This window comes from Nerophis lumbriciformis, linkage group LG01 (genome assembly GCF_033978685.3).
Source record: "Nerophis lumbriciformis linkage group LG01, RoL_Nlum_v2.1, whole genome shotgun sequence".
Classification (NCBI taxonomy): domain Eukaryota; kingdom Metazoa; phylum Chordata; class Actinopteri; order Syngnathiformes; family Syngnathidae; genus Nerophis; species Nerophis lumbriciformis.
This window is the reverse complement of record NC_084548.2, coordinates 67012501-67031085: the sequence shown is the minus strand read 5'-3', so window position 1 is coordinate 67031085 and position 18585 is coordinate 67012501. Positions and strand designations below refer to the sequence as shown.

Below are 18585 nucleotides of genomic sequence, written 5' to 3'. Positions count from 1 at the left end.
TGAGTCAATTAAGTATTTTGTCAATGTATTCGTGATTTCCATTTTGACAGAAAAAAAGACATGTACTGCATGCAATTGCATAACTTTTCAACTTTAATATTATCTAGGAATGCAACTAATGTTATGACATCATACATTCTAAAATATGATAATAAACAAGCTGTAAAAAATGGTACACTGTAAAAACGGTCAGCTCAGTCGCCAGAATTTTACTGTAAAAAGCGGCCATATTTACAGTTTTTCTATTTACTGTAATATGCTATAAATAAAATTCTGGTAACCAAGCTGCCAGTTGTTTTTATATTACCGTAAAATCTACAGTTTTTCTTAAGGTGCATGTAAAAAATTTATGTAAATGCAGAGGCAATTGTGTACCATAATTTACAGACTATGAATTTTTCTTTTCCAATGCTTTGAACGCTGCGGCTTATAATACGGTGTGGCTGATTTATGGATTTTTCTTCGCTAACGGCCATAAGTTAAAACGCCATTCTTTTTGTATTGTTTCAGTTTCGTAAAATCACCAAAACGTCACCGTGTAGTTATTAAGTCTGTTTAGCTGATTGGAGAGCTAGTGGGGCCATGATGGTGACTTCTGTTCTGTTTGATTATCCGTTTTACTGCTGTGTTACAGACACCGTTTGGAAACAATTAAGGTGTGTAAATAAACATTTACAAAATGTTTCTGAGTAAATAACTAATTTCACAACGTATATATCTGCGGCTTATAGTCTGGTGCGGCTATTATATGGAAAAATATTTTTTTCTTCTCAAATTTAGTGGGTGTGGCTTATATACCAGGGCGCTTCATAGTCTGGAAAATAGGGTAATCATTTGACAGCCCTACTATTAAGAAAACTACCGTATTTTTCGGACTATAAGTCGCTCCGGAGTATAAGTCGCTCCGGAGTATAAGTCGCACCGGCCGAAAATGCATAATAAAGAAGGAAAAAAACATATATAAGTCGCACTGGAGTATAAGTCGCATTTTTTGGGGAAATGTATTTGATAAAAGCCAACACCAAGAATAGATATTTGAAAGGCAATTTAAAATAAATAAAGAATAGTGAACAACAGGCTGAATAAGTGTACGTTATATGAGGCATAAATAACCAACTGAGAACGTGCCTGGTATGTTAACGTAACATATTATGGTAAGAGTCATTCAAATAATTATAACATTTAGAACATGCTATACGTTTACCAAACAATCTGTCACTCCTAATCGCTAAATCCCATGAAATCTTATACGTCTAGTTCGGCGGTCGGCAACCCGCGGCTCTAGAGCCGCATGCGGCTCTTTAGCGCCGCCCTAGTGGCTCTCTGGAGCTTTTTCAAAAATGTATGAAAAATTGTTTTAATATGGTTTCCGTAGAAGGACAAACATGACGCAAACCTCCCTAATTGTTATAAAGCACACTGTTTATATTAAACATGCCTCACTGATTCGGTTATTTGGCGAGCGCCGTTATGGCCTACTAATTTTGGCGGTCCTTGAACTCACCGTAGTTTGTTTACATATATAACTTTCTCCGACTTTCTAGGACGTATTTTATCATACTTGCCAACCTTGAGACCTCCGATTTCGGTAGGTGGGGGGGTGGGGGGCGTGGTTAAGAGGGGAGGAGTATATTGACAGCTAGAATTCACCAAGTCAAGCATTCCATACACACATATATATTTATATACATATATAATATTTACATCCTGAAAATATGCAAACAAAACTGTGTTTAGATAATTGATACTTCAAACTTGCATAAATAAATCTTAATATAACATAACTTGCCTTCTGAGAGCTTCAAAATGTAATGAATAAAATGCTAAAGTTGTTGATAAACAAGCAATTATTTTAATAATTAGATATGGTAATTTTAAACTAATTATTATGATCATTTAAAATTAATTATTTCAAATATGTTTATTTAAATGTATAATTCTATGGCTGGATGTAATAAGGAGTCAGAAAAAATACAAATAAAAATACAATTAATTTTGATGTTTTTAGCAAAATATAGTAAAAATGTATTTAGTTTTTTTTTTAAATTAACAAATATATTTATTTGTAGGTAAGATAAACATAATAATACAATTTATCTCTAGTCTGGATGATTTAGTTCTTGTCACCCTGTTTGTTGTCCTCCCGTCGTGAAAAAAGGCTGTCCTCACTCAGGTCCGCATGGAGCTGGAGGGGGCGTGGCCTCCAGCTCCGGCTGAAAAGCGGGAGATTTTCGGGAGAATATTTGTCCCGGGAGGTTTTCGGGAGAGGCGCGGAATTTCGGGAGTCTCCCGGAAAATTCGGGATGGTTGGCAAGTATGTGTTTTATGCCACTTCTTTTTCTGTCTCATTTTGTCCACCAAACTTTTAACATTGTGCATGAATGCACAAAGGTGAGTTTTGTTGATGTTATTGACTTGTGTGGAGTGCTAATCAGACATATTTGGTCACTGCATGACTGCAAGCTAATCGATGCTAACATGCTATTTAGGCTAGCTATATGTCAGTGACGTGCGGTGAGGTTGATTGCTGGTGAGGCACTGACTTCATCACAGTCAGATTTACAAACATATGAACCCTAAAGAGTATCTTATTCACCATTTGATTGGCAGCAGTTAACGGGTTATGTTTAAAAGCTCATACCAGCATTCTTCCCTGCTTGGCACTCAGCATCAAGGGTTGGAATTGGGGGTTAAATCACCAAAAATGATTCCCAGGCGCGGCGTTTGTAGGTATATTTGAGGTCATTTAGTTTCCTTTAAGTCATCTTAATTCAATGTATATCTCATGACACACTATCTGTATGTAATATGGCTTTTAATTTTTAGCGGCTCCAGACAGATTTGTTTTTGTATTTTTGGTCCAATATGGCTCTTTCAACATTTTGGGTTGCCGACCCCTGCTCTAGTCTCTTACGTGAATGAGCTAAATAATATTATTTGATATTTTACGGTAATGTGTTAATAATTTCACACATAAGTCGCACCCCCGGCCAAACTAGGAAAAAAACTGCGACTTATAGTCCGAAAAATACGGTACATTGATAAAAAAATATGAGTGGACAAACAGACTTCATTTTAAAATGACAAAGCAATGCGAGTGCATCCTGAAACGTTTTCCAAGTTTGCCTGCATGAGCTGAACATGTTTTTTTTTTTTAAAGTGTTAAACCTCTTTCCTCTGTTCAATCATGCTCTTCAGTGGAACCATGACAGAACCCGCAGGACTTTTCCACCCACACAAGACTGTGGTTGCTGTCTTTAAAAGGGTGCAGCAGCTTCACAAGGTCTTCAGCAGCTGTCAAGTGTATCAATGATTGTTTTTTCCTGATCCCTCGGCTGTGGCTAACGAGCTGGCATTTTCTTTAAAGTGCTCTTCTGTTGTGCCTTAACGACTATGATGAACTGCTGTGATGGCAGCTGTCGCTGCTTCTGCTTGGACATTAACACTGCAGTAGCTGTTGGATACCGATTTGAAAAAACAACAACAAAAAAAACAGCCAGTCTAACCTGCCCGAGTAAACGGGTGACGCGGGAAACCCTGCGGTGGGTTGCGAGGGTTAAAGTGTGCGCAAGGCACTTAAGGCGCACTTCCAATCAGTAATAGCTGCTTTTAAAAGCTCAGCTATGTTTGCCCCAGTGTGACACTCCAATTGTAAAATCGGTTGAGTCAATACCAAGGATAGTATCATGATTACAGATGTCCGATAATGGCTTTTTTGCCTATATCCGATATTGTCCAACTCTTAATTACCGATACCGATATCAACCGATACCGATATATACAGTCGTGGACTTAACACATTATTATGCCTAATTTTGTTGTGATGCCCCGCTGGATGTATTAAACAATGTAACAAGGTTTTCCAAAATAAATCAACTCAAGTTATGGAAAAAAAAATGCCAACATGGCACTGCCATATTTATTATTGAAGTCACAATGTGCATTATTTTTTTTAACATGCCTCAAAACAGCAGCTTGGAATTTGGGACATGCTCTCCCTGAGAGAGCATGAGGAGGTTGAGGTGGGCGGGGTTGGGGGGCAGTGTTGAGGTTGAGGTGGGCGGTGTTGGGGGGGTGGCGTTGAGGTGGGGGGTTAGGGGGGTGTATATTGTAGCGTCCCGGAAGAGTTAGTGCTGCAAGGGGTTCTGGGTATTTGTTCTGTTGTGTTTATGTTGTGTTACGGTGCGGATGTTCTCCCGAAATGTGTGGATATCCTGCGACACTCAAAGCAGATGCTCACATCAACTCCAAAACTGGACAGATCAGCTTTCAGGAAAAGAGAGCGGATGAGGGTATGTCTACAGAATATATTAATTGATGAAAACTTTATTCATTACTCGCGGTTTTACGTAAATTATTATACATAAACTGTGTTTACCAATAATTTAGCTTAAAAACATTTATTTTTTTCAATCATTCGAGTACATTCGGGTAGTCTTGTGTAATGCAGTATTTTGTGTCTATTTAGGTATGGTTAACCTGAGTGCTGAAATCGTAGAAAAATATATGTTCTTAGCGCGCCTGAAAGGGGCTGTCTGCACTCTCAAAGTGCATGTTGTTGCCAAATGTATTTCATATGCTGTAAACCTAGTTCATAGTTGTTAGTTTCCTTTAATGCCAAACAAACACATACCAATCGTTGGTTAGAAGGCGATCGCCGAATTCGTCCTCGCTTTCTCCCGTGTCGCTGGCTGTCGTGTCGCTTTCGTCGGTTTCGCTTGCATACGGTTCAAACCGATATGGCTCAATAGCTTCAGTTTCTTCTTCAATTTCGTTTTCGCTACCTGCCTCCACACTACAACCATCCGTTTCAATACATGCGTCATCTGTTTGAATCGCTTAAGCCGCTGAAATCTGAGTCTGAATCCGAGCTAATGTCGCTATATCTTGCTGTTCTATCCGCCATGTTTGTTTGTGTTGGCATCACTATGTGACGTCACAGGAAAATGGACGGGTGTATATAACGATGGTTAAAATCAGGCACTTTGAAGCTGTTTTTAGGGATATTGCGTGATGGGTAAAATTTTGAAAAAAACTTCGAAAAATAAAATAAGCCACTGGGAACTGATTTTTAATGGTTTTAACCCTTCTGAAATTGTGATAATGTTCCCCTTTAATATGTTCGTGTGGAAACTCGTTCGGTACACCTCCGAACTGAACCGACCCCTCCGTACCGAAACGGTTCAATACAAATACACGTACCGTTACACCCTAGCGCAATAGTTTTATGTACTACTGTGCACTATGAAATGACGCGGCATCTGTAAAGCTGGAGTTTAACGTAAATAAGTAAACGTGCACATTGCGGCTAATACAACTGACCTGAAGCTGCCCGTGAGGTCCGAAGCGCCCGGCCTCAGCATCACTTGAGTCAGGAAGTTGGCACCTCGGCTGAGAGAAAAATCAAAATGACAGCCCAGGAACCGTCTGTATTTTGGTTATACTGTTTGTTCATGCTACCTGATGAGCTTCCTACGCAGGTCCCAACCGTAGACACCGCCGTTTCCTCGGTAACGAGTGCCAGACACTAAATCGTAATCGCCTTCTTTCTGCTTCCTGGACATAAAAACATTAGGAGTAACACAATAAAGGTGTAACAAGAGTAGGGGTGTAACGGTATTTGTATTGAACCGTTTCGGTACGGGGGTTTCAGTTCGGTTCGGAGGTGTACCGAACGAGTTTCCACACGAACATATTCCGCTTCGTTCTGCCTGTCTATGTCTGTAATCTGCAGCACGCAGAATTGTCCCACCCACACAACCATCTGATTGGTTACACACTCAGCGGTAACAGCCAATCAGCAGTGCGTATTCAGAGCGCATGTCGTCAGTGCTTAGCGTTTAGCAGGTAATCATCAGGCAGCGGACTCTCCCCAAATGATAAACACCTCCCAGTCAATCTACTAGTAACATCACTATGAGCCCGTTGACGTTCTAGAAACATAAACGGCAGCTTCAGCTCGCTCGCAGTCCTGGCTTGAGGTGAAGGCTAATTAGCTTTTAGCGTAACGTTAGCTCATTTTGCGGTGTGTGTGTGTGTTACGGACAGCAAAGCCCTGTCTGTCTGTTATTTCACTTGACCTTTTTCTGTGTTGATTGACCTGTGTTGAAGCAGCAAAAAGGGACATTATGTTAAATGAAGAGTTTCTGTCTCTGATAGTTGATATAATAATGTACCGTAAGTGCATCATTAAGCCTACATGAACTCCATGGTGTTCAGGGATGAATAGTCTCTCCTATTGCTATTGTACTATTTTTTCAGCTATAGTTACATGAATCATTAGTAATGGAGCAGCCTAGTTTTGAATGGCAGGGTCCCTGCTATCACATGTTGATACAAATATAACATTTGCATAATAAAAATCGCAAATGCTGTAATAAATTAAGCATGATGAGTTGACTTGAAACTGTTTCATGTTGCACTTTTTATATGTAGAAGAAAAGTTTTGTCATTTTATTTAACCTGAGCAACAACTTGAGGCAGTTTAATGTTGATTAACGTGGGCAGAATTATTATAATGTTCCCAATGTTAAAAGGATAAAGCCATTGTTTACAAATTTGGTAAATAAATAACCAAAAAATTTATATTTTGTTGTTTTCTTTCTTTCTTTAGTTTATTTCGAACATGAACACACTTACATCATAATACATCACACAATTTCATATCATTTCATTTTACATCATGCCCGAAAAGGAGTAGGAAGAAGCAAAGCTTATTTAATCCTACCCCTTTCCCACTTCAAAGCGTTTACAAATGTATAGAATCATTTACTGACCTTTTTATATAATAAAATAACATCTATGAATTAGTATACAAACAGTTTTGTAATATGTAATTAATTAATTAATTCAGTCATTATTAACATACTGAGATGAAGAATATCTTATTTCCAATAAGGTTGAAAGTATTTCTCATAATTCTTCTTCTTTGTACTCTGTAAGCACTATTATTTTGAACAACCTCTTAAACTGGATCATATCAGTACAATTTTTTACTTCTTTACTTAATCCATTCCATAATTTAATTCCACATACTGATATGCTAAAAGTTCTAAGTGTTGTACGTGCATATAAATGTTTTAAATTATTTTTTTCCTCTAAGGTTATATTTCTCCTCTTTAGTTGAGAAGAATTGTTATACATTCTTTGGTAGCAGGTTATAGTTTGCTTTGTACATCATTTTACCAAATCACCGAACTTTAATATTTTTGACTTAATAAATAAAGGGTTTGTATGTTCTTTATATCCAACATTATGTATTATTCTAACTGATCTTTTTTGTAACACAATTAACGAATGTAGCGCACATTTGTAATTATTTCCCCATATTTCTGCACAATAACTCAGATATGGTAACACTAGCGAGCAGTAGAGAATATGAAGTGATTTTTGGCCCAGGACATATTTTGCTTTATTCATTATTGAAATGTTTTTTGCCACCTTATGTTGTATGTTTTGTATATGAGATTTCCAGTTCATTTGATCATCTATTAATACTCCCAAAAATCTAGTTTCTTTTACCCTTTCTATGTCTACTCCGTCTATTTGTATTTGTGTATGATGCTCTTTTCTACTATTACCAAATAGCATTATTTTAGTTTTACTGAGATTCAAAGATAGTCTGTTTTTGTCAAACCATCTTTTTAATTTGTTCATTTCTTCTGTTATTATTAGGGCCCGCAATGGCCCATTGCAAAAGGACTCCCACAGGGAGTCCTTATGCAATGGGACATAAGGACCTATTGTTTTTCGTTCGTTTTATTCTTTATTATTCTTCCGCCGCCTCTTCGAGCACTAATTTGACCCACTTAACATGCTTCAAAACTCACCATATTTGACCCACACATCAGGACCTGCGAAAATTGTCTTTTAATAAAAAAAACAAAAAACTGCAAAAATCAAAATTGCGCTCTAGCGCCCCCTAGGAAGAAAAAACAACTAGACTGCCTGTAACTCCCACTACGAAGGTCGGAAATACATGAAACAAAATCCTCTATGTAGGTCTGACTCAGACCTAACTTTCATAATGGTACATTCTCGGGCTAAAATCAACAGGAAGTTGGCAATTCCCCCTTCAAGACAAAAAAGTACTAAAAACAGTCACTTTTGCCTTTTTGAGCTGTAATTTGACCCCCTTAACATGCTTCAAAACTCACCGAACTTAACACACACATCAGGACTGGCTAAAACTGTGATCTAATGAAAAAACCTAACCCCAAATCTAAAAATTGTGCTCTACAGCAATTTTTTAATAAAACGCACAAAAAACTGCTCCTCGGATGAAAAAAATTACAGAACTGCCTGTAACTCCCACTGGGAAGGTCGGAGAGACATGAAACAAAAGTCTCTATGTAGGTCTCACTTAGACCTACATTTCATAAATTGACAACCCCCAGCAAAAATCAACAGGAAGTTTTCTATTCCCCCTTCAAAACTACATTTTTGTTAAAACCGGTCACCTTCCTTCAAAATCTATCTCCTCTGAGCGCGTTTGTCGTTTCGCCTTCAAACTAACACAGGTGAGAGATAAAACCCTTGTGATTAAAAGTATAGATGGGATTTTTAATACCTGCTCCGGTTTTGATTTTATGACCCTTCAAAGACCCGCTGCACTGATGCTCCTGCAATGCTGTTTTTTTAAGATGGCTGCTTAAAAGCAGGAAGCACCAACGTGCCCACACAATGCAGACAAGGTAGGTACACTAGACAAAAGTCTTGGGACACTTCAGACTAAAAGTAGACAAAAGTATTGGGACACTTAGGACTAGCACCTGCCAAATACGCGGGCCCGAAAAACGCTGCTTACAGCTTTAATTTGTATTATCTTCTGTGTGCTCTCTCCTGAACAGAAAGCAGTTGTGTCGTCCGCAAATAAAACCAACTTTAAGTCCTTCGTAACCTTACAAATGTCGTTTATATAAAGATTGAACAATCTTGGTCCCAGTATTGATCCCTGGGGTACACCACAGGATATATCTAGCCGTGTTGACATATTTTCACACATCTTCACATATTGCTTCCTGTTGGTTAAATAACTTCTTACCCAATTCAATACCAAACCTCTGATGCCATATTGTTCTAATTTTCGTATTAAAATATCATGATTAATTGTGTCAAATGCTTTTGTTAAGTCCATGAATACTGCGGCCGCACATTCTTTACCATCTATTGCTTGCATTGGTAATTTCCTCTGTTATTTTGGTTAATGCTATTGATGTTGAGATATTTGCTCGGAATCCATATTGGTTCTCCACAAGCGTCCCACTTTTGTTAATAAATAAATCTAATCGACTATTGAATAATTTTTCCATGATTTTGGAGAATTGTGGAAGTAATGAAACTGGTCTGTAGTTAGTAAACTGGTGTACGTCTCCATTCTTATAAATTGGTACAACTTTTGCAATTTTCATTATATCAGGGAATTTGCCGGTTAAAAATGATACATTGGTGATATATGTCAGAGGTTCTGAAATTTCTTGTATAACCTTTTTTATCGTTACCATATCTATTCCATGACAGTCGGTTGAGGTCTTGGATTTACAATTTTTTACATTACATTTTCTTACTGTACCGAAAATGAACCGAACCGTGACTTCTAAACCGAGGTAAGTACCGAACCGAATTTTTTGTGTACCGTTACACCCCTAAATAAGAGTAGGTACAATACAAGAAGATGCTAACTTCTAGCATGCTGCATCTAGTTGCTGACATAATGATATATATTTTATATTTCTACAGGTCCATCCTAAATAATAAGTGACAAAGAAATGAAGGACTTACTCGATAAACTCCGGAATGAATTTGGGCTGACAAGAAAAACATTTCAATGTAATGAAAACTCTTCGGATTATATTGCAATACAAATGAAAATGTTTTCCTCGTTTGTAGATACTCACATGATGGGAGAGATCAGCATCCATGATGATGATGAAGTTTCCAGTGGCGTGCTTCATACCATGGATGTAAGCAGTCCCTTAATATTATTATTATGTAAAAAGTGTCCATTAATATTTCACACTGATACACGTTAAGTGTTTATTATGTTGACACTTTTGAACTCACCCAGGCCTAACTTCGACGGTCTTGGTCGTAGAAGCTTGCACATGAAATAAGAATGTGTACGTTAAATTCAACAAACACATGAAATAATTAAGACAAAATGAGAAACGTACAATTTTGTCCTCTCCATAAATTGTTTTCAGTTGTTTCGCCACCTCCAGTGTCCCGTCTGGGCTTCCGTCGTCGATGATGATAATCTCGTATTTGTAACCACTGGTAATTCAAGACAAAACAATTAGTTAGTTAAATTGGCATGCTAAAATGTTATTTTGATATTATACGAAATACGTAGGATATAGAGATGCGCGGATAGGCAATTATTTAATCCGCAACCGCATCACAAAAGTCGTCCACCATCCGCCATGCACCCGAACTAACATTTAATCAAAACCGCACCCGCCCGCCATCCGCGACCCGCCCGTTGTTATATATCTAATATAGAGGATGCAAGGCATTAGTGAGGTTATAAAGCTTTTGCCTGTTAAAGAAAGGAGACTGATCCAATGCAGCAGAGACATTCAATACGTGCCACGCTGTCACGGCCCAGACGCACACCAGTGCGCAATCATCTGGGAGCCGCGCTGAGCGCACCTCCAAGCGCGCTCGCGCCACTCAAAATGCTGCAGGCAGCTGCATTCACACATGCATCTGTAAGCCTTGTTTTAACATCCTGTGGCACTCTTCTGGGATCACGGCGGACGAAACTGCTCATGCTCAGGGTGTTTGTGGAGGTTCGGGGTTTTGCACAAATGTGATGCACCATGTTAGATGTCCCGCGCGGTTTTGTGACTGTCGTAGACATAAACAGCGTCGCAGCTCTTGCAAATCACGTAGCCAGCATTACTATCATCCTGATTTACAACCTCATAAAAACGAGTCCACGCTGAACTTTTCTGGCCTTTTTTTCCCCCTGGTCTTTAGTATTCCCTTTTTTAGTTTGTCGCGTACCACGTGCTGCCGGCGTTGCCATCTCTTTTTTTTTTTCTTCTTCTGTTGTGGCATGCTGCAGGTGCCTGCTCGTTTTTCGTATGTGGGTAACAACATTTAACTATGTATATATATTTCCGAATTGGTTTAACTGCCACCCGCCTGAATCTATTTAAAATCTAATTTTTTTTTATTTCAACCGCCCGACCCGACCCGCGGATAAAATCAAATTTTTTTTTTAATTTCAACCGCCCGACCCGCGGATAATCCGCGGATAATCCGCGGACTCCGTGGTTGTGTCCGCAAACCGCGCATCTCTAGTAGGATAAGATACATGTTATATGTCTTTTCCCACTGGCACTCATCGAGGGCGGACGCTCCCCTTTCCTCCCCTGCTTGCTTCTTTGTCTTGTCTTAACGTTCTTGTTGCCTCTTTTTGCACTGCTCTCCAAATCTAAACATTGGAACTATTTAACTGGCCTCAACGAAATTGACAAGATCTTGGGTTTGGGGGAACCTGCGGTTGTTGCCGGACACACGACGGGTTCCTGGGCGGAAAAGGAGTGCCGCGTGACCGGAGACCCTTCAGTCGAGATATCACTTATTAGGAATTATGACAACAGAACATCTGCTGATTAGAGTAAGCGTTGCTCTGGTTGGTCCACAAATTGGAAGTTCAAAGTACCCCAAAGCTGCCACAAATCATTGGAGGATGCGGGAAGAACTTTGGACACTTTGCGATTTGGATAACATCCGACTGTCTACCCTGCAGGATGAATTTGAGGACCAGTCATAGACAATTTAGAGTGAAAAGCAAATTTTATTTCCACTCGCATACAAAACATTCTAACTTGGATTGCTTCGAGACTCTTCCGAAGGACAGTGCGGTGAAGACACGACAAACTCCCCTCATGGACACACACCCGTTGTTGTTTACTTTGGACTGACTAGCGGCTGCACGACATCAAGGCCGCGGAACAGAAACACGTGGCAGGCTTACACACACACACATGCATCCACGAAAAATATAAGCCACACACACATACCCCACCCCCTATCTTTTTTATTTATTTAGCCTTTATTTAACCAAGTAAAATCCCATTGAGATCAAAGATCTCTTTTCCAAGGGAGACCTGGCCAAGAGGGCAGCAGCAAGGTTACATTAAAAACAGTAAACAACACATAAAACATCAAATTTACAACATTAAAACTTGCTCACATGACACATGTGCATACAGACAAGGTAGACTGCAATCCTTTCACAGAAGCTTTAAACTCATTTAATGTAACAAGGGTTTGAAGTTGAAGATTCGATTGTAGGTTATTCCAAGCCTTTGGTGCTGAAAACCTAAATGCTTAGTTGCCCAGTTCAGTTCTTACTTTGGGGACGACAAATTGCAGAACATTCATTGAACGAAGATTGTGACTTCCTTGTGGTACTTTGTTAAAAGACAAGACAGATAAGATGGAGTGATACCCAGAATGGTTTTGTAGATGAACACATACCAATGATTGAGGCGTCGAGCACATAAAGATGTCCAGTTAACCATTGAGTACAACACACATGGCTATCGAGCGCCCTTTATGTGAATCCCTTAGGGGTGATGGACGAATGGGCAGCGCCTGAAGAGCTGCAGCCTGCCACCGTAGTCCCCACTCCCTCCCCTCTGTTGCAAGTCTCCAGTTGTATGTTGTAATTAGAGATGTCCGATAATATCGGAAATTATCAGTATCCATCCATCCATTTCCTACCGCTTATTCCCTTTGGGGTCGCGGGGGGCGCTGGAGCCTATCTCTGCTACAATCGGGCGGAAGGCGGGGTACACCCTGGACAAGTCGCCACCTCATCGCAGGGCCAACACAGATAGACAGACAACATTCACACTCACATCCACACACTAGGGCCAATTTTAGTGTTGCCAATCAACTTATCCCCAGGTGCATGTCTTTGGAAGTGGGAGGAAGCCGGAGTACCCGGAGGGAACCCACGCAGTCACGGGGAGGACATGCAAACTCCACACAGAAAGATCCCGAGCCCGGGATTGAACCCAAGACTACTCAGGACCTTCGTATTGTGAGGCAGATGCACTAACCCCTCTTCCACCGTGCTGCCATTATCAGTATCGTGTTTTTAATTATCGGTATCGTTTTTTGTTTTTTTTAAAAAATTAAATCAACATAAAAAACACAAGATGCACTTACAATTAGTGCACCAACCCAAAAAAACTCCCTCCCCTTGTTTCTTTCTGTTATTAATATTCTGGTTCCTACATTATATATCAATATATATCAATACAGTCTGCAAGGGATACAGTCCGTAAGCACACATGATTGTGCGTGCTGCTGGTCCACTAATAGTACTAACCTTTAACAGTTAATTTTACTCATTTTCATTAATTACTAGTTTCTATGTAACTGTTTTTATATTGTTTTACTTTCTTTTTTATTCAAGAAAATGTTTTTAATTTATTTATCTTATTCTATTATTTTTTTAAATGACCTTATCTGGACTGGAGCCTGCAATGCCTCAGACTGGAAGTCTCTCCAGAGCGTGGTGAGGAGCGGCGGAAAAGATCATCAGGACTCCTCTTCCTCCTATCCAGGAGATCGCAAAAAGCCGCTGCCTGACCAGGGCTCAGAAAATCTGCAAAGACTCCTCCCACCCCCACCAAGGACTGTTTTCACTGCTGGACTCTAGAAAGAGGTTCCGCAGCCTCCGAAGCTTCTTCCCTCAGGCCGTAAGACTCTTGAATGCATCATAATTAAATTATCCCCTCAACTCCCCCCAAAATGGATTAACTCGCTGGAATAAAAAAGACAATATAACATACATCCATAAACGTGGACGCATGTGAAAAAGTGCAATATATTTATCTGTGCAGTAACCTATTTATTTATTTATATATGCACCTTATTGCTTTTTTTTATCCTGCACTACCATGAGCTTATGTAACGGAATTTCGTTCTTATCTGTGCTGTAAAGTTCAAATTTGAATGACAATAAAAAGGAAGTCTAAGTCTGTTGCAAGTCTCCAGTTGTATGTTGTAATATGTATATGTGCTTTGCTATGGAGGTTTTTCCCCCACTCCAGACTAGGCCCCCTTAAGAGCCCACAGTGTTTCCCACACATTCATTTATTTGTGGCGGTCCGCCACGAAAGAATTACGTCCGCCACAAATGGATTTTTCGGCTTTTGACTCGCTCAACCGCTCATAAAAGCAATGGGACTCTGTCTGTGAATGTACCTTGTAGTTACAACTCCGGTGCAGTAGGTGGCGGTAGCCTACTATGCATTGTAACTCCGCCAATAGCACTTAATTCACCTGGTGGGCCAGAAGAAGAAGAAGAAGAAGAAGAAGAAGAACGGACCGACGGGATGAAAATACGAGGGTAATATAGGTTATAGCTGCATCGCTCGCGGCTCGTCATATATTTAACGTTAATCCGCGATTTCACCGAGCGTTTCACTGACGGTGAGCAGCCTGACGCTGCTTCATTAACACCGCCGCTGTTTGACTCGGGGGCCGGGGCAGACGCACGTAATAACAGTCACCTGTTTTCATACCGACGAGCTGACGTGTCCAGGTTATAACCCTGTTGTCAATAAACACACGTGGAGACAGTGCTTCAGATACTGCATTAATAATTAAGCTAAATTGTCCACTGTCCACTGCAGCATGTGAATTAAGGCTGCAGCTAACGATTATTTTTCTATCGATTAATCTATAGATTATTTTTTCCGATTAATCGGTTAATCTATAGATTATTTTTTTCGATTAATCTATAGATTATTTTTCCTTTTACCGATTATTTTTTTAATTTAAAATGAAGATGAAAAAATAAATGTTGGCCAGTTTTTTCAAAAGGCATGACTTTTATTTACAAAAAAAAAAGTATGGCCACTCAGTCAACATTGACAACAACATGACAAAATATTCTGTAACAATGTAAACATTTAAAACTTTTAACATTTAACAAAATTAAAAGTAGCTTATTTGCTTTTTAATGTGCAAATATAAAAGTAAACATCCAGTGCAAATCTTAATATTCTGCAATAGTATAAGCATTTCAAAAGTAAAAGTATTGCTTATTTTGCTTTCAAATGTGCAAAAATAAAGATAAACATCCAATACAAAAAAGTGCAAAAGGAAATATTCTGTAACAGTGTAAACATTTCAACAAAAGTAAAAGTATTGCTTATTTTGCTTAATAACACAACAATGATAGTATGATTAAAGTGAAAGTTAATTGTTGGTTTGTACATAGTATATGTAACTGTTAATGTTGTAAAAGGTATTTGCACAACTAGTTAACGTTAGCGTTAAAGAGGAGCGCGTCTTTGTAAACACTGAACAGGCACGCCAAATGCGCCTCAGAGCGAAACAGTGTTTTAGTTTATGAATTTACAACGCAGATACAAATGACACATTCATGTTTTTGTGTAATGATGACAACGTATACTCACGCGGACGATTGACTAGTTGATGGTGATGGCAAGAACGCTGTCGGGTGCTTTCTTTTCAAATGTTCCTTCATAGCCGTTGTGCTGCTATGATAGGCCATTTCCGCTCGACACAGTGTGCATACAACAACTGTCAAGTGTTTTGCTTTTTTCGCGGTGCTTATCCCACACTTGAAGGGATGTACCAATGCTGAATGTGGCTTCTGGATTTCACTCAAAAGACCAGACCGTAGTTACTTATTCCTTTTATTTTCCTTTAGTTTGCAACAGTTTTTCCAACGAAGAAACAGCTTCTTTTTTCTTCTTTAGTCTTTTTAGCAGTCTTTAGCAGTGTTAGTAGACTTTAGTTTCTTTAGCTGTCATTAGCTGTCTTTAGTAGCCTTTAGCTTCTTTAGTAGGTGAAAAACCTTTAAGGACAAAACACCACAAGATAAACATGCTGTAAAAAATCAATCAATTATCAATACCATAATTTACAATTATTAATTAGGCTATCAAACTCTTAACCATTAAACAAGTGCAAGAAAATGGACACATCTTTTCCCTTTAAGTTAAAACAGATTTTAAATAAATTGTCTCAACATAAATGCACCAAGATACATATAAAATACATTTAAACCCAGAAACACAATAGATAAATGCAGCAGAAAACCCAATATGCAAATACATAAATACCTAACCAATTAACCACCTATTTAGATACATATTTAAAATCCATATTCAATATAAATATATTATTAATTTAGCAGTGAAACACTCAATCTTAAACGCTGTCTACTGGTAGAAAAATGCCCCTTTTTCTATTGCCTCACCAGCAGCCAATGATCCAACACAGTTAAATCCAACACTTGAAGTTGAGCGACTTCACCCTCCTGATGAAGCAAACTGCTCCAACATTTATCAAACTAAGCAAAGAATATCAACACTAAACAACAGTTACATAACACACTGTGTGTATTTAGCCCCCAGACTAAGCACGCTACATGCACACAACTCCCCCCCCCCCACCCCCCACCCACCCATCTCACCAGCGCAACAAGTGCGCCACACCCACGAAGAGAAATATTAAATCTTACATACTTTTGGCACAACTCTTGGTTATCTGTAATGAACTAAACCTTTTTCCACTCTGCGCTGGCGTCTTTTGTACTCCTTGATTTGACAAAGCTGTCTAATTACTGGGCTCGTGCCCCAACAGATGAGACGGGAGCGCCCCGCGTTATACCTGCGCGTGAACGTAAACTGATCGGCTCTGATCATATAAGCCGACTGGCCGAAATAATGCCGAATTATATACATTTCCTGGGGTTGCCTAGGTAATAGGGATGCGGATGTGCTCTAAGATAAAATATAATTTTATTAAGTGGGGTTTGGCTGGTTGCTAAACAGCCACGGTTGCGAGCTCGCGAGTCAGCTGACGAGACAGCTGTTCGCCGCTACAACATTATAAGGCTGTTTATTGAAATACTCCCACACTTTTGACGACTTTTGGCGTGCTTTTTTCCCCTCGCTCGCACCGCTCGCATCGTCTGCTTTGCGCTCCGCCATGACGGCAGTGTGACGTAAATTAGGGACGCGTCGACGCATAAAAACGACGTCGACGTATTTACGTAACCGATGACGTCGACTACGTCGACGCGTCGTTTCAGCTTTAATGTGAATGCAATAAAAAGAATAAAATCTGAGCCAACCAGCTGTTAAAATGTTGTCCAGGTTAATGTTTTGGCCATTAAAGGCCCTTCATTTCAAGATTTCAACTGTGATCGGGCTTTAAACAGGTGGCTGACCTGTTCAGATGGGTGTAACTCAGGGTTGCTCACACTTTTTCTGCAGGCGAGCTACTTTTCAATTGATCAAGTCGTGGGGCTCTACCTCATTCATATATATAATTTATATTTACTTATTTATGAAATATATGTTTTTGTTAACAAGTTAAAGGTGTTAAATGATAATACAAGCATGTTTAACACATATAGTTAATATTGTTAACAAGTTAAAGGTGTTTAAAGATAATACAAGCATGTTTAACACATATAGTTAATATTGTTAATAAATTAAAGGTGTTTAATGATAATACAAGTATGTTTAACACATATAGTTAATATTGTTAACAAGTTAAAGGTGTTTAAAGATAATACAAGCATGTTTAACACATATAGATTCCTTTATTTCATGAAGACAAGAATACAATATAAGTTGGTGTATTACCTGATTCTGATGACTTGCATTGATTGTAATCAGACAGTGGTGCTGATAACGTCCGCATTTTCGAATGGAGGAGAAAAAAAGTCCTCCTTTCTGTCCAATACCACATAAAGTGGTTGGTTTTTGGCATCTTATTTGTCTAGTTTCTGTACTCCTTTGTATACACTTTACAAGAAATACATTGTCGGCAAACTCCGTAGCTTGATAGCTTGTGCACGCCAGCTTTCTGAGACTCTTATTTTGTTAGCGCAACTGTGCAGTCGGTCTTTGGAGTTTTGACGACAGGTACGGCGCCAGAGTCTGTTGAAATAAAGTGTTTCTCGCCTTCCTGTCTGTAATTTTAATGAGCTAAATATGTACATAAAATAACTCCGCGTTCTTCTTGGTCATCGCCGCTGCCGCCGCCACCCCCCTCCCCCGACCACACCACCACAAATAGATGCCTGTCCTGTGGGAAACACTGAGCCCAGTCTAGATTGTATTTTTATACTCATCCTTCCCCAGTGTTTACCTTTTTCCCCATCTTTTACGGCGTTCCTGTTCTGTAACCCTGTAAAGTGTACACTGTTTGTTTGTCTAATCTCGAACGGGTTTGTACTAAAAAACAAAGTTTATTTGTACTTGTGCAATGACAATAAAGACCTACTTACCTATAAAAAATACAATTCTCAAACATGTTCTGAGCTAAATTAAGTGACACCTCATCACTGCCTGGTTTAAGCTAACAGCGTTAGCCAAGCGAGGTGTACTAAACTCACCTTTCATCGAAATATTTCACCAAAAGCCACACGATCAAAGAAATGTTTTCCCTTTCGTTGTAAGTGGGCAACAATACTGAATATTTGTCCCCGTCGTTTCTTTTAGAGTGCGAACTTTTCCTGCTCGCCATGGCGACGCTGCTAGCTACACTGTATGCGGCTAGTTGGCTAAA

At 39.3% G+C, this 18585-nt stretch overlaps 1 protein-coding gene across 1 annotated transcript in view; it reads right to left on the bottom strand.

The window, feature by feature from the left end:
* Positions 1-18585, bottom strand: part of dpm1 (dolichyl-phosphate mannosyltransferase subunit 1, catalytic) — a 29152-nt gene extending 10567 nt beyond the window's left edge. Inside the window, exons 1-7 of the mRNA XM_061924686.1 lie at positions 18413-18585; positions 10173-10272; positions 10063-10096; positions 9897-9973; positions 9781-9806; positions 5461-5556; positions 5323-5391 (exon numbers count right to left, since the gene is read on the bottom strand). Of these exons, the coding sequence (XP_061780670.1) occupies positions 5323-5391; positions 5461-5556; positions 9781-9806; positions 9897-9973; positions 10063-10096; positions 10173-10272; positions 18413-18543 (533 nt within the window). The 5' untranslated portion in view covers positions 18544-18585. The remainder of the gene's footprint in view (positions 1-5322; positions 5392-5460; positions 5557-9780; positions 9807-9896; positions 9974-10062; positions 10097-10172; positions 10273-18412) is intronic.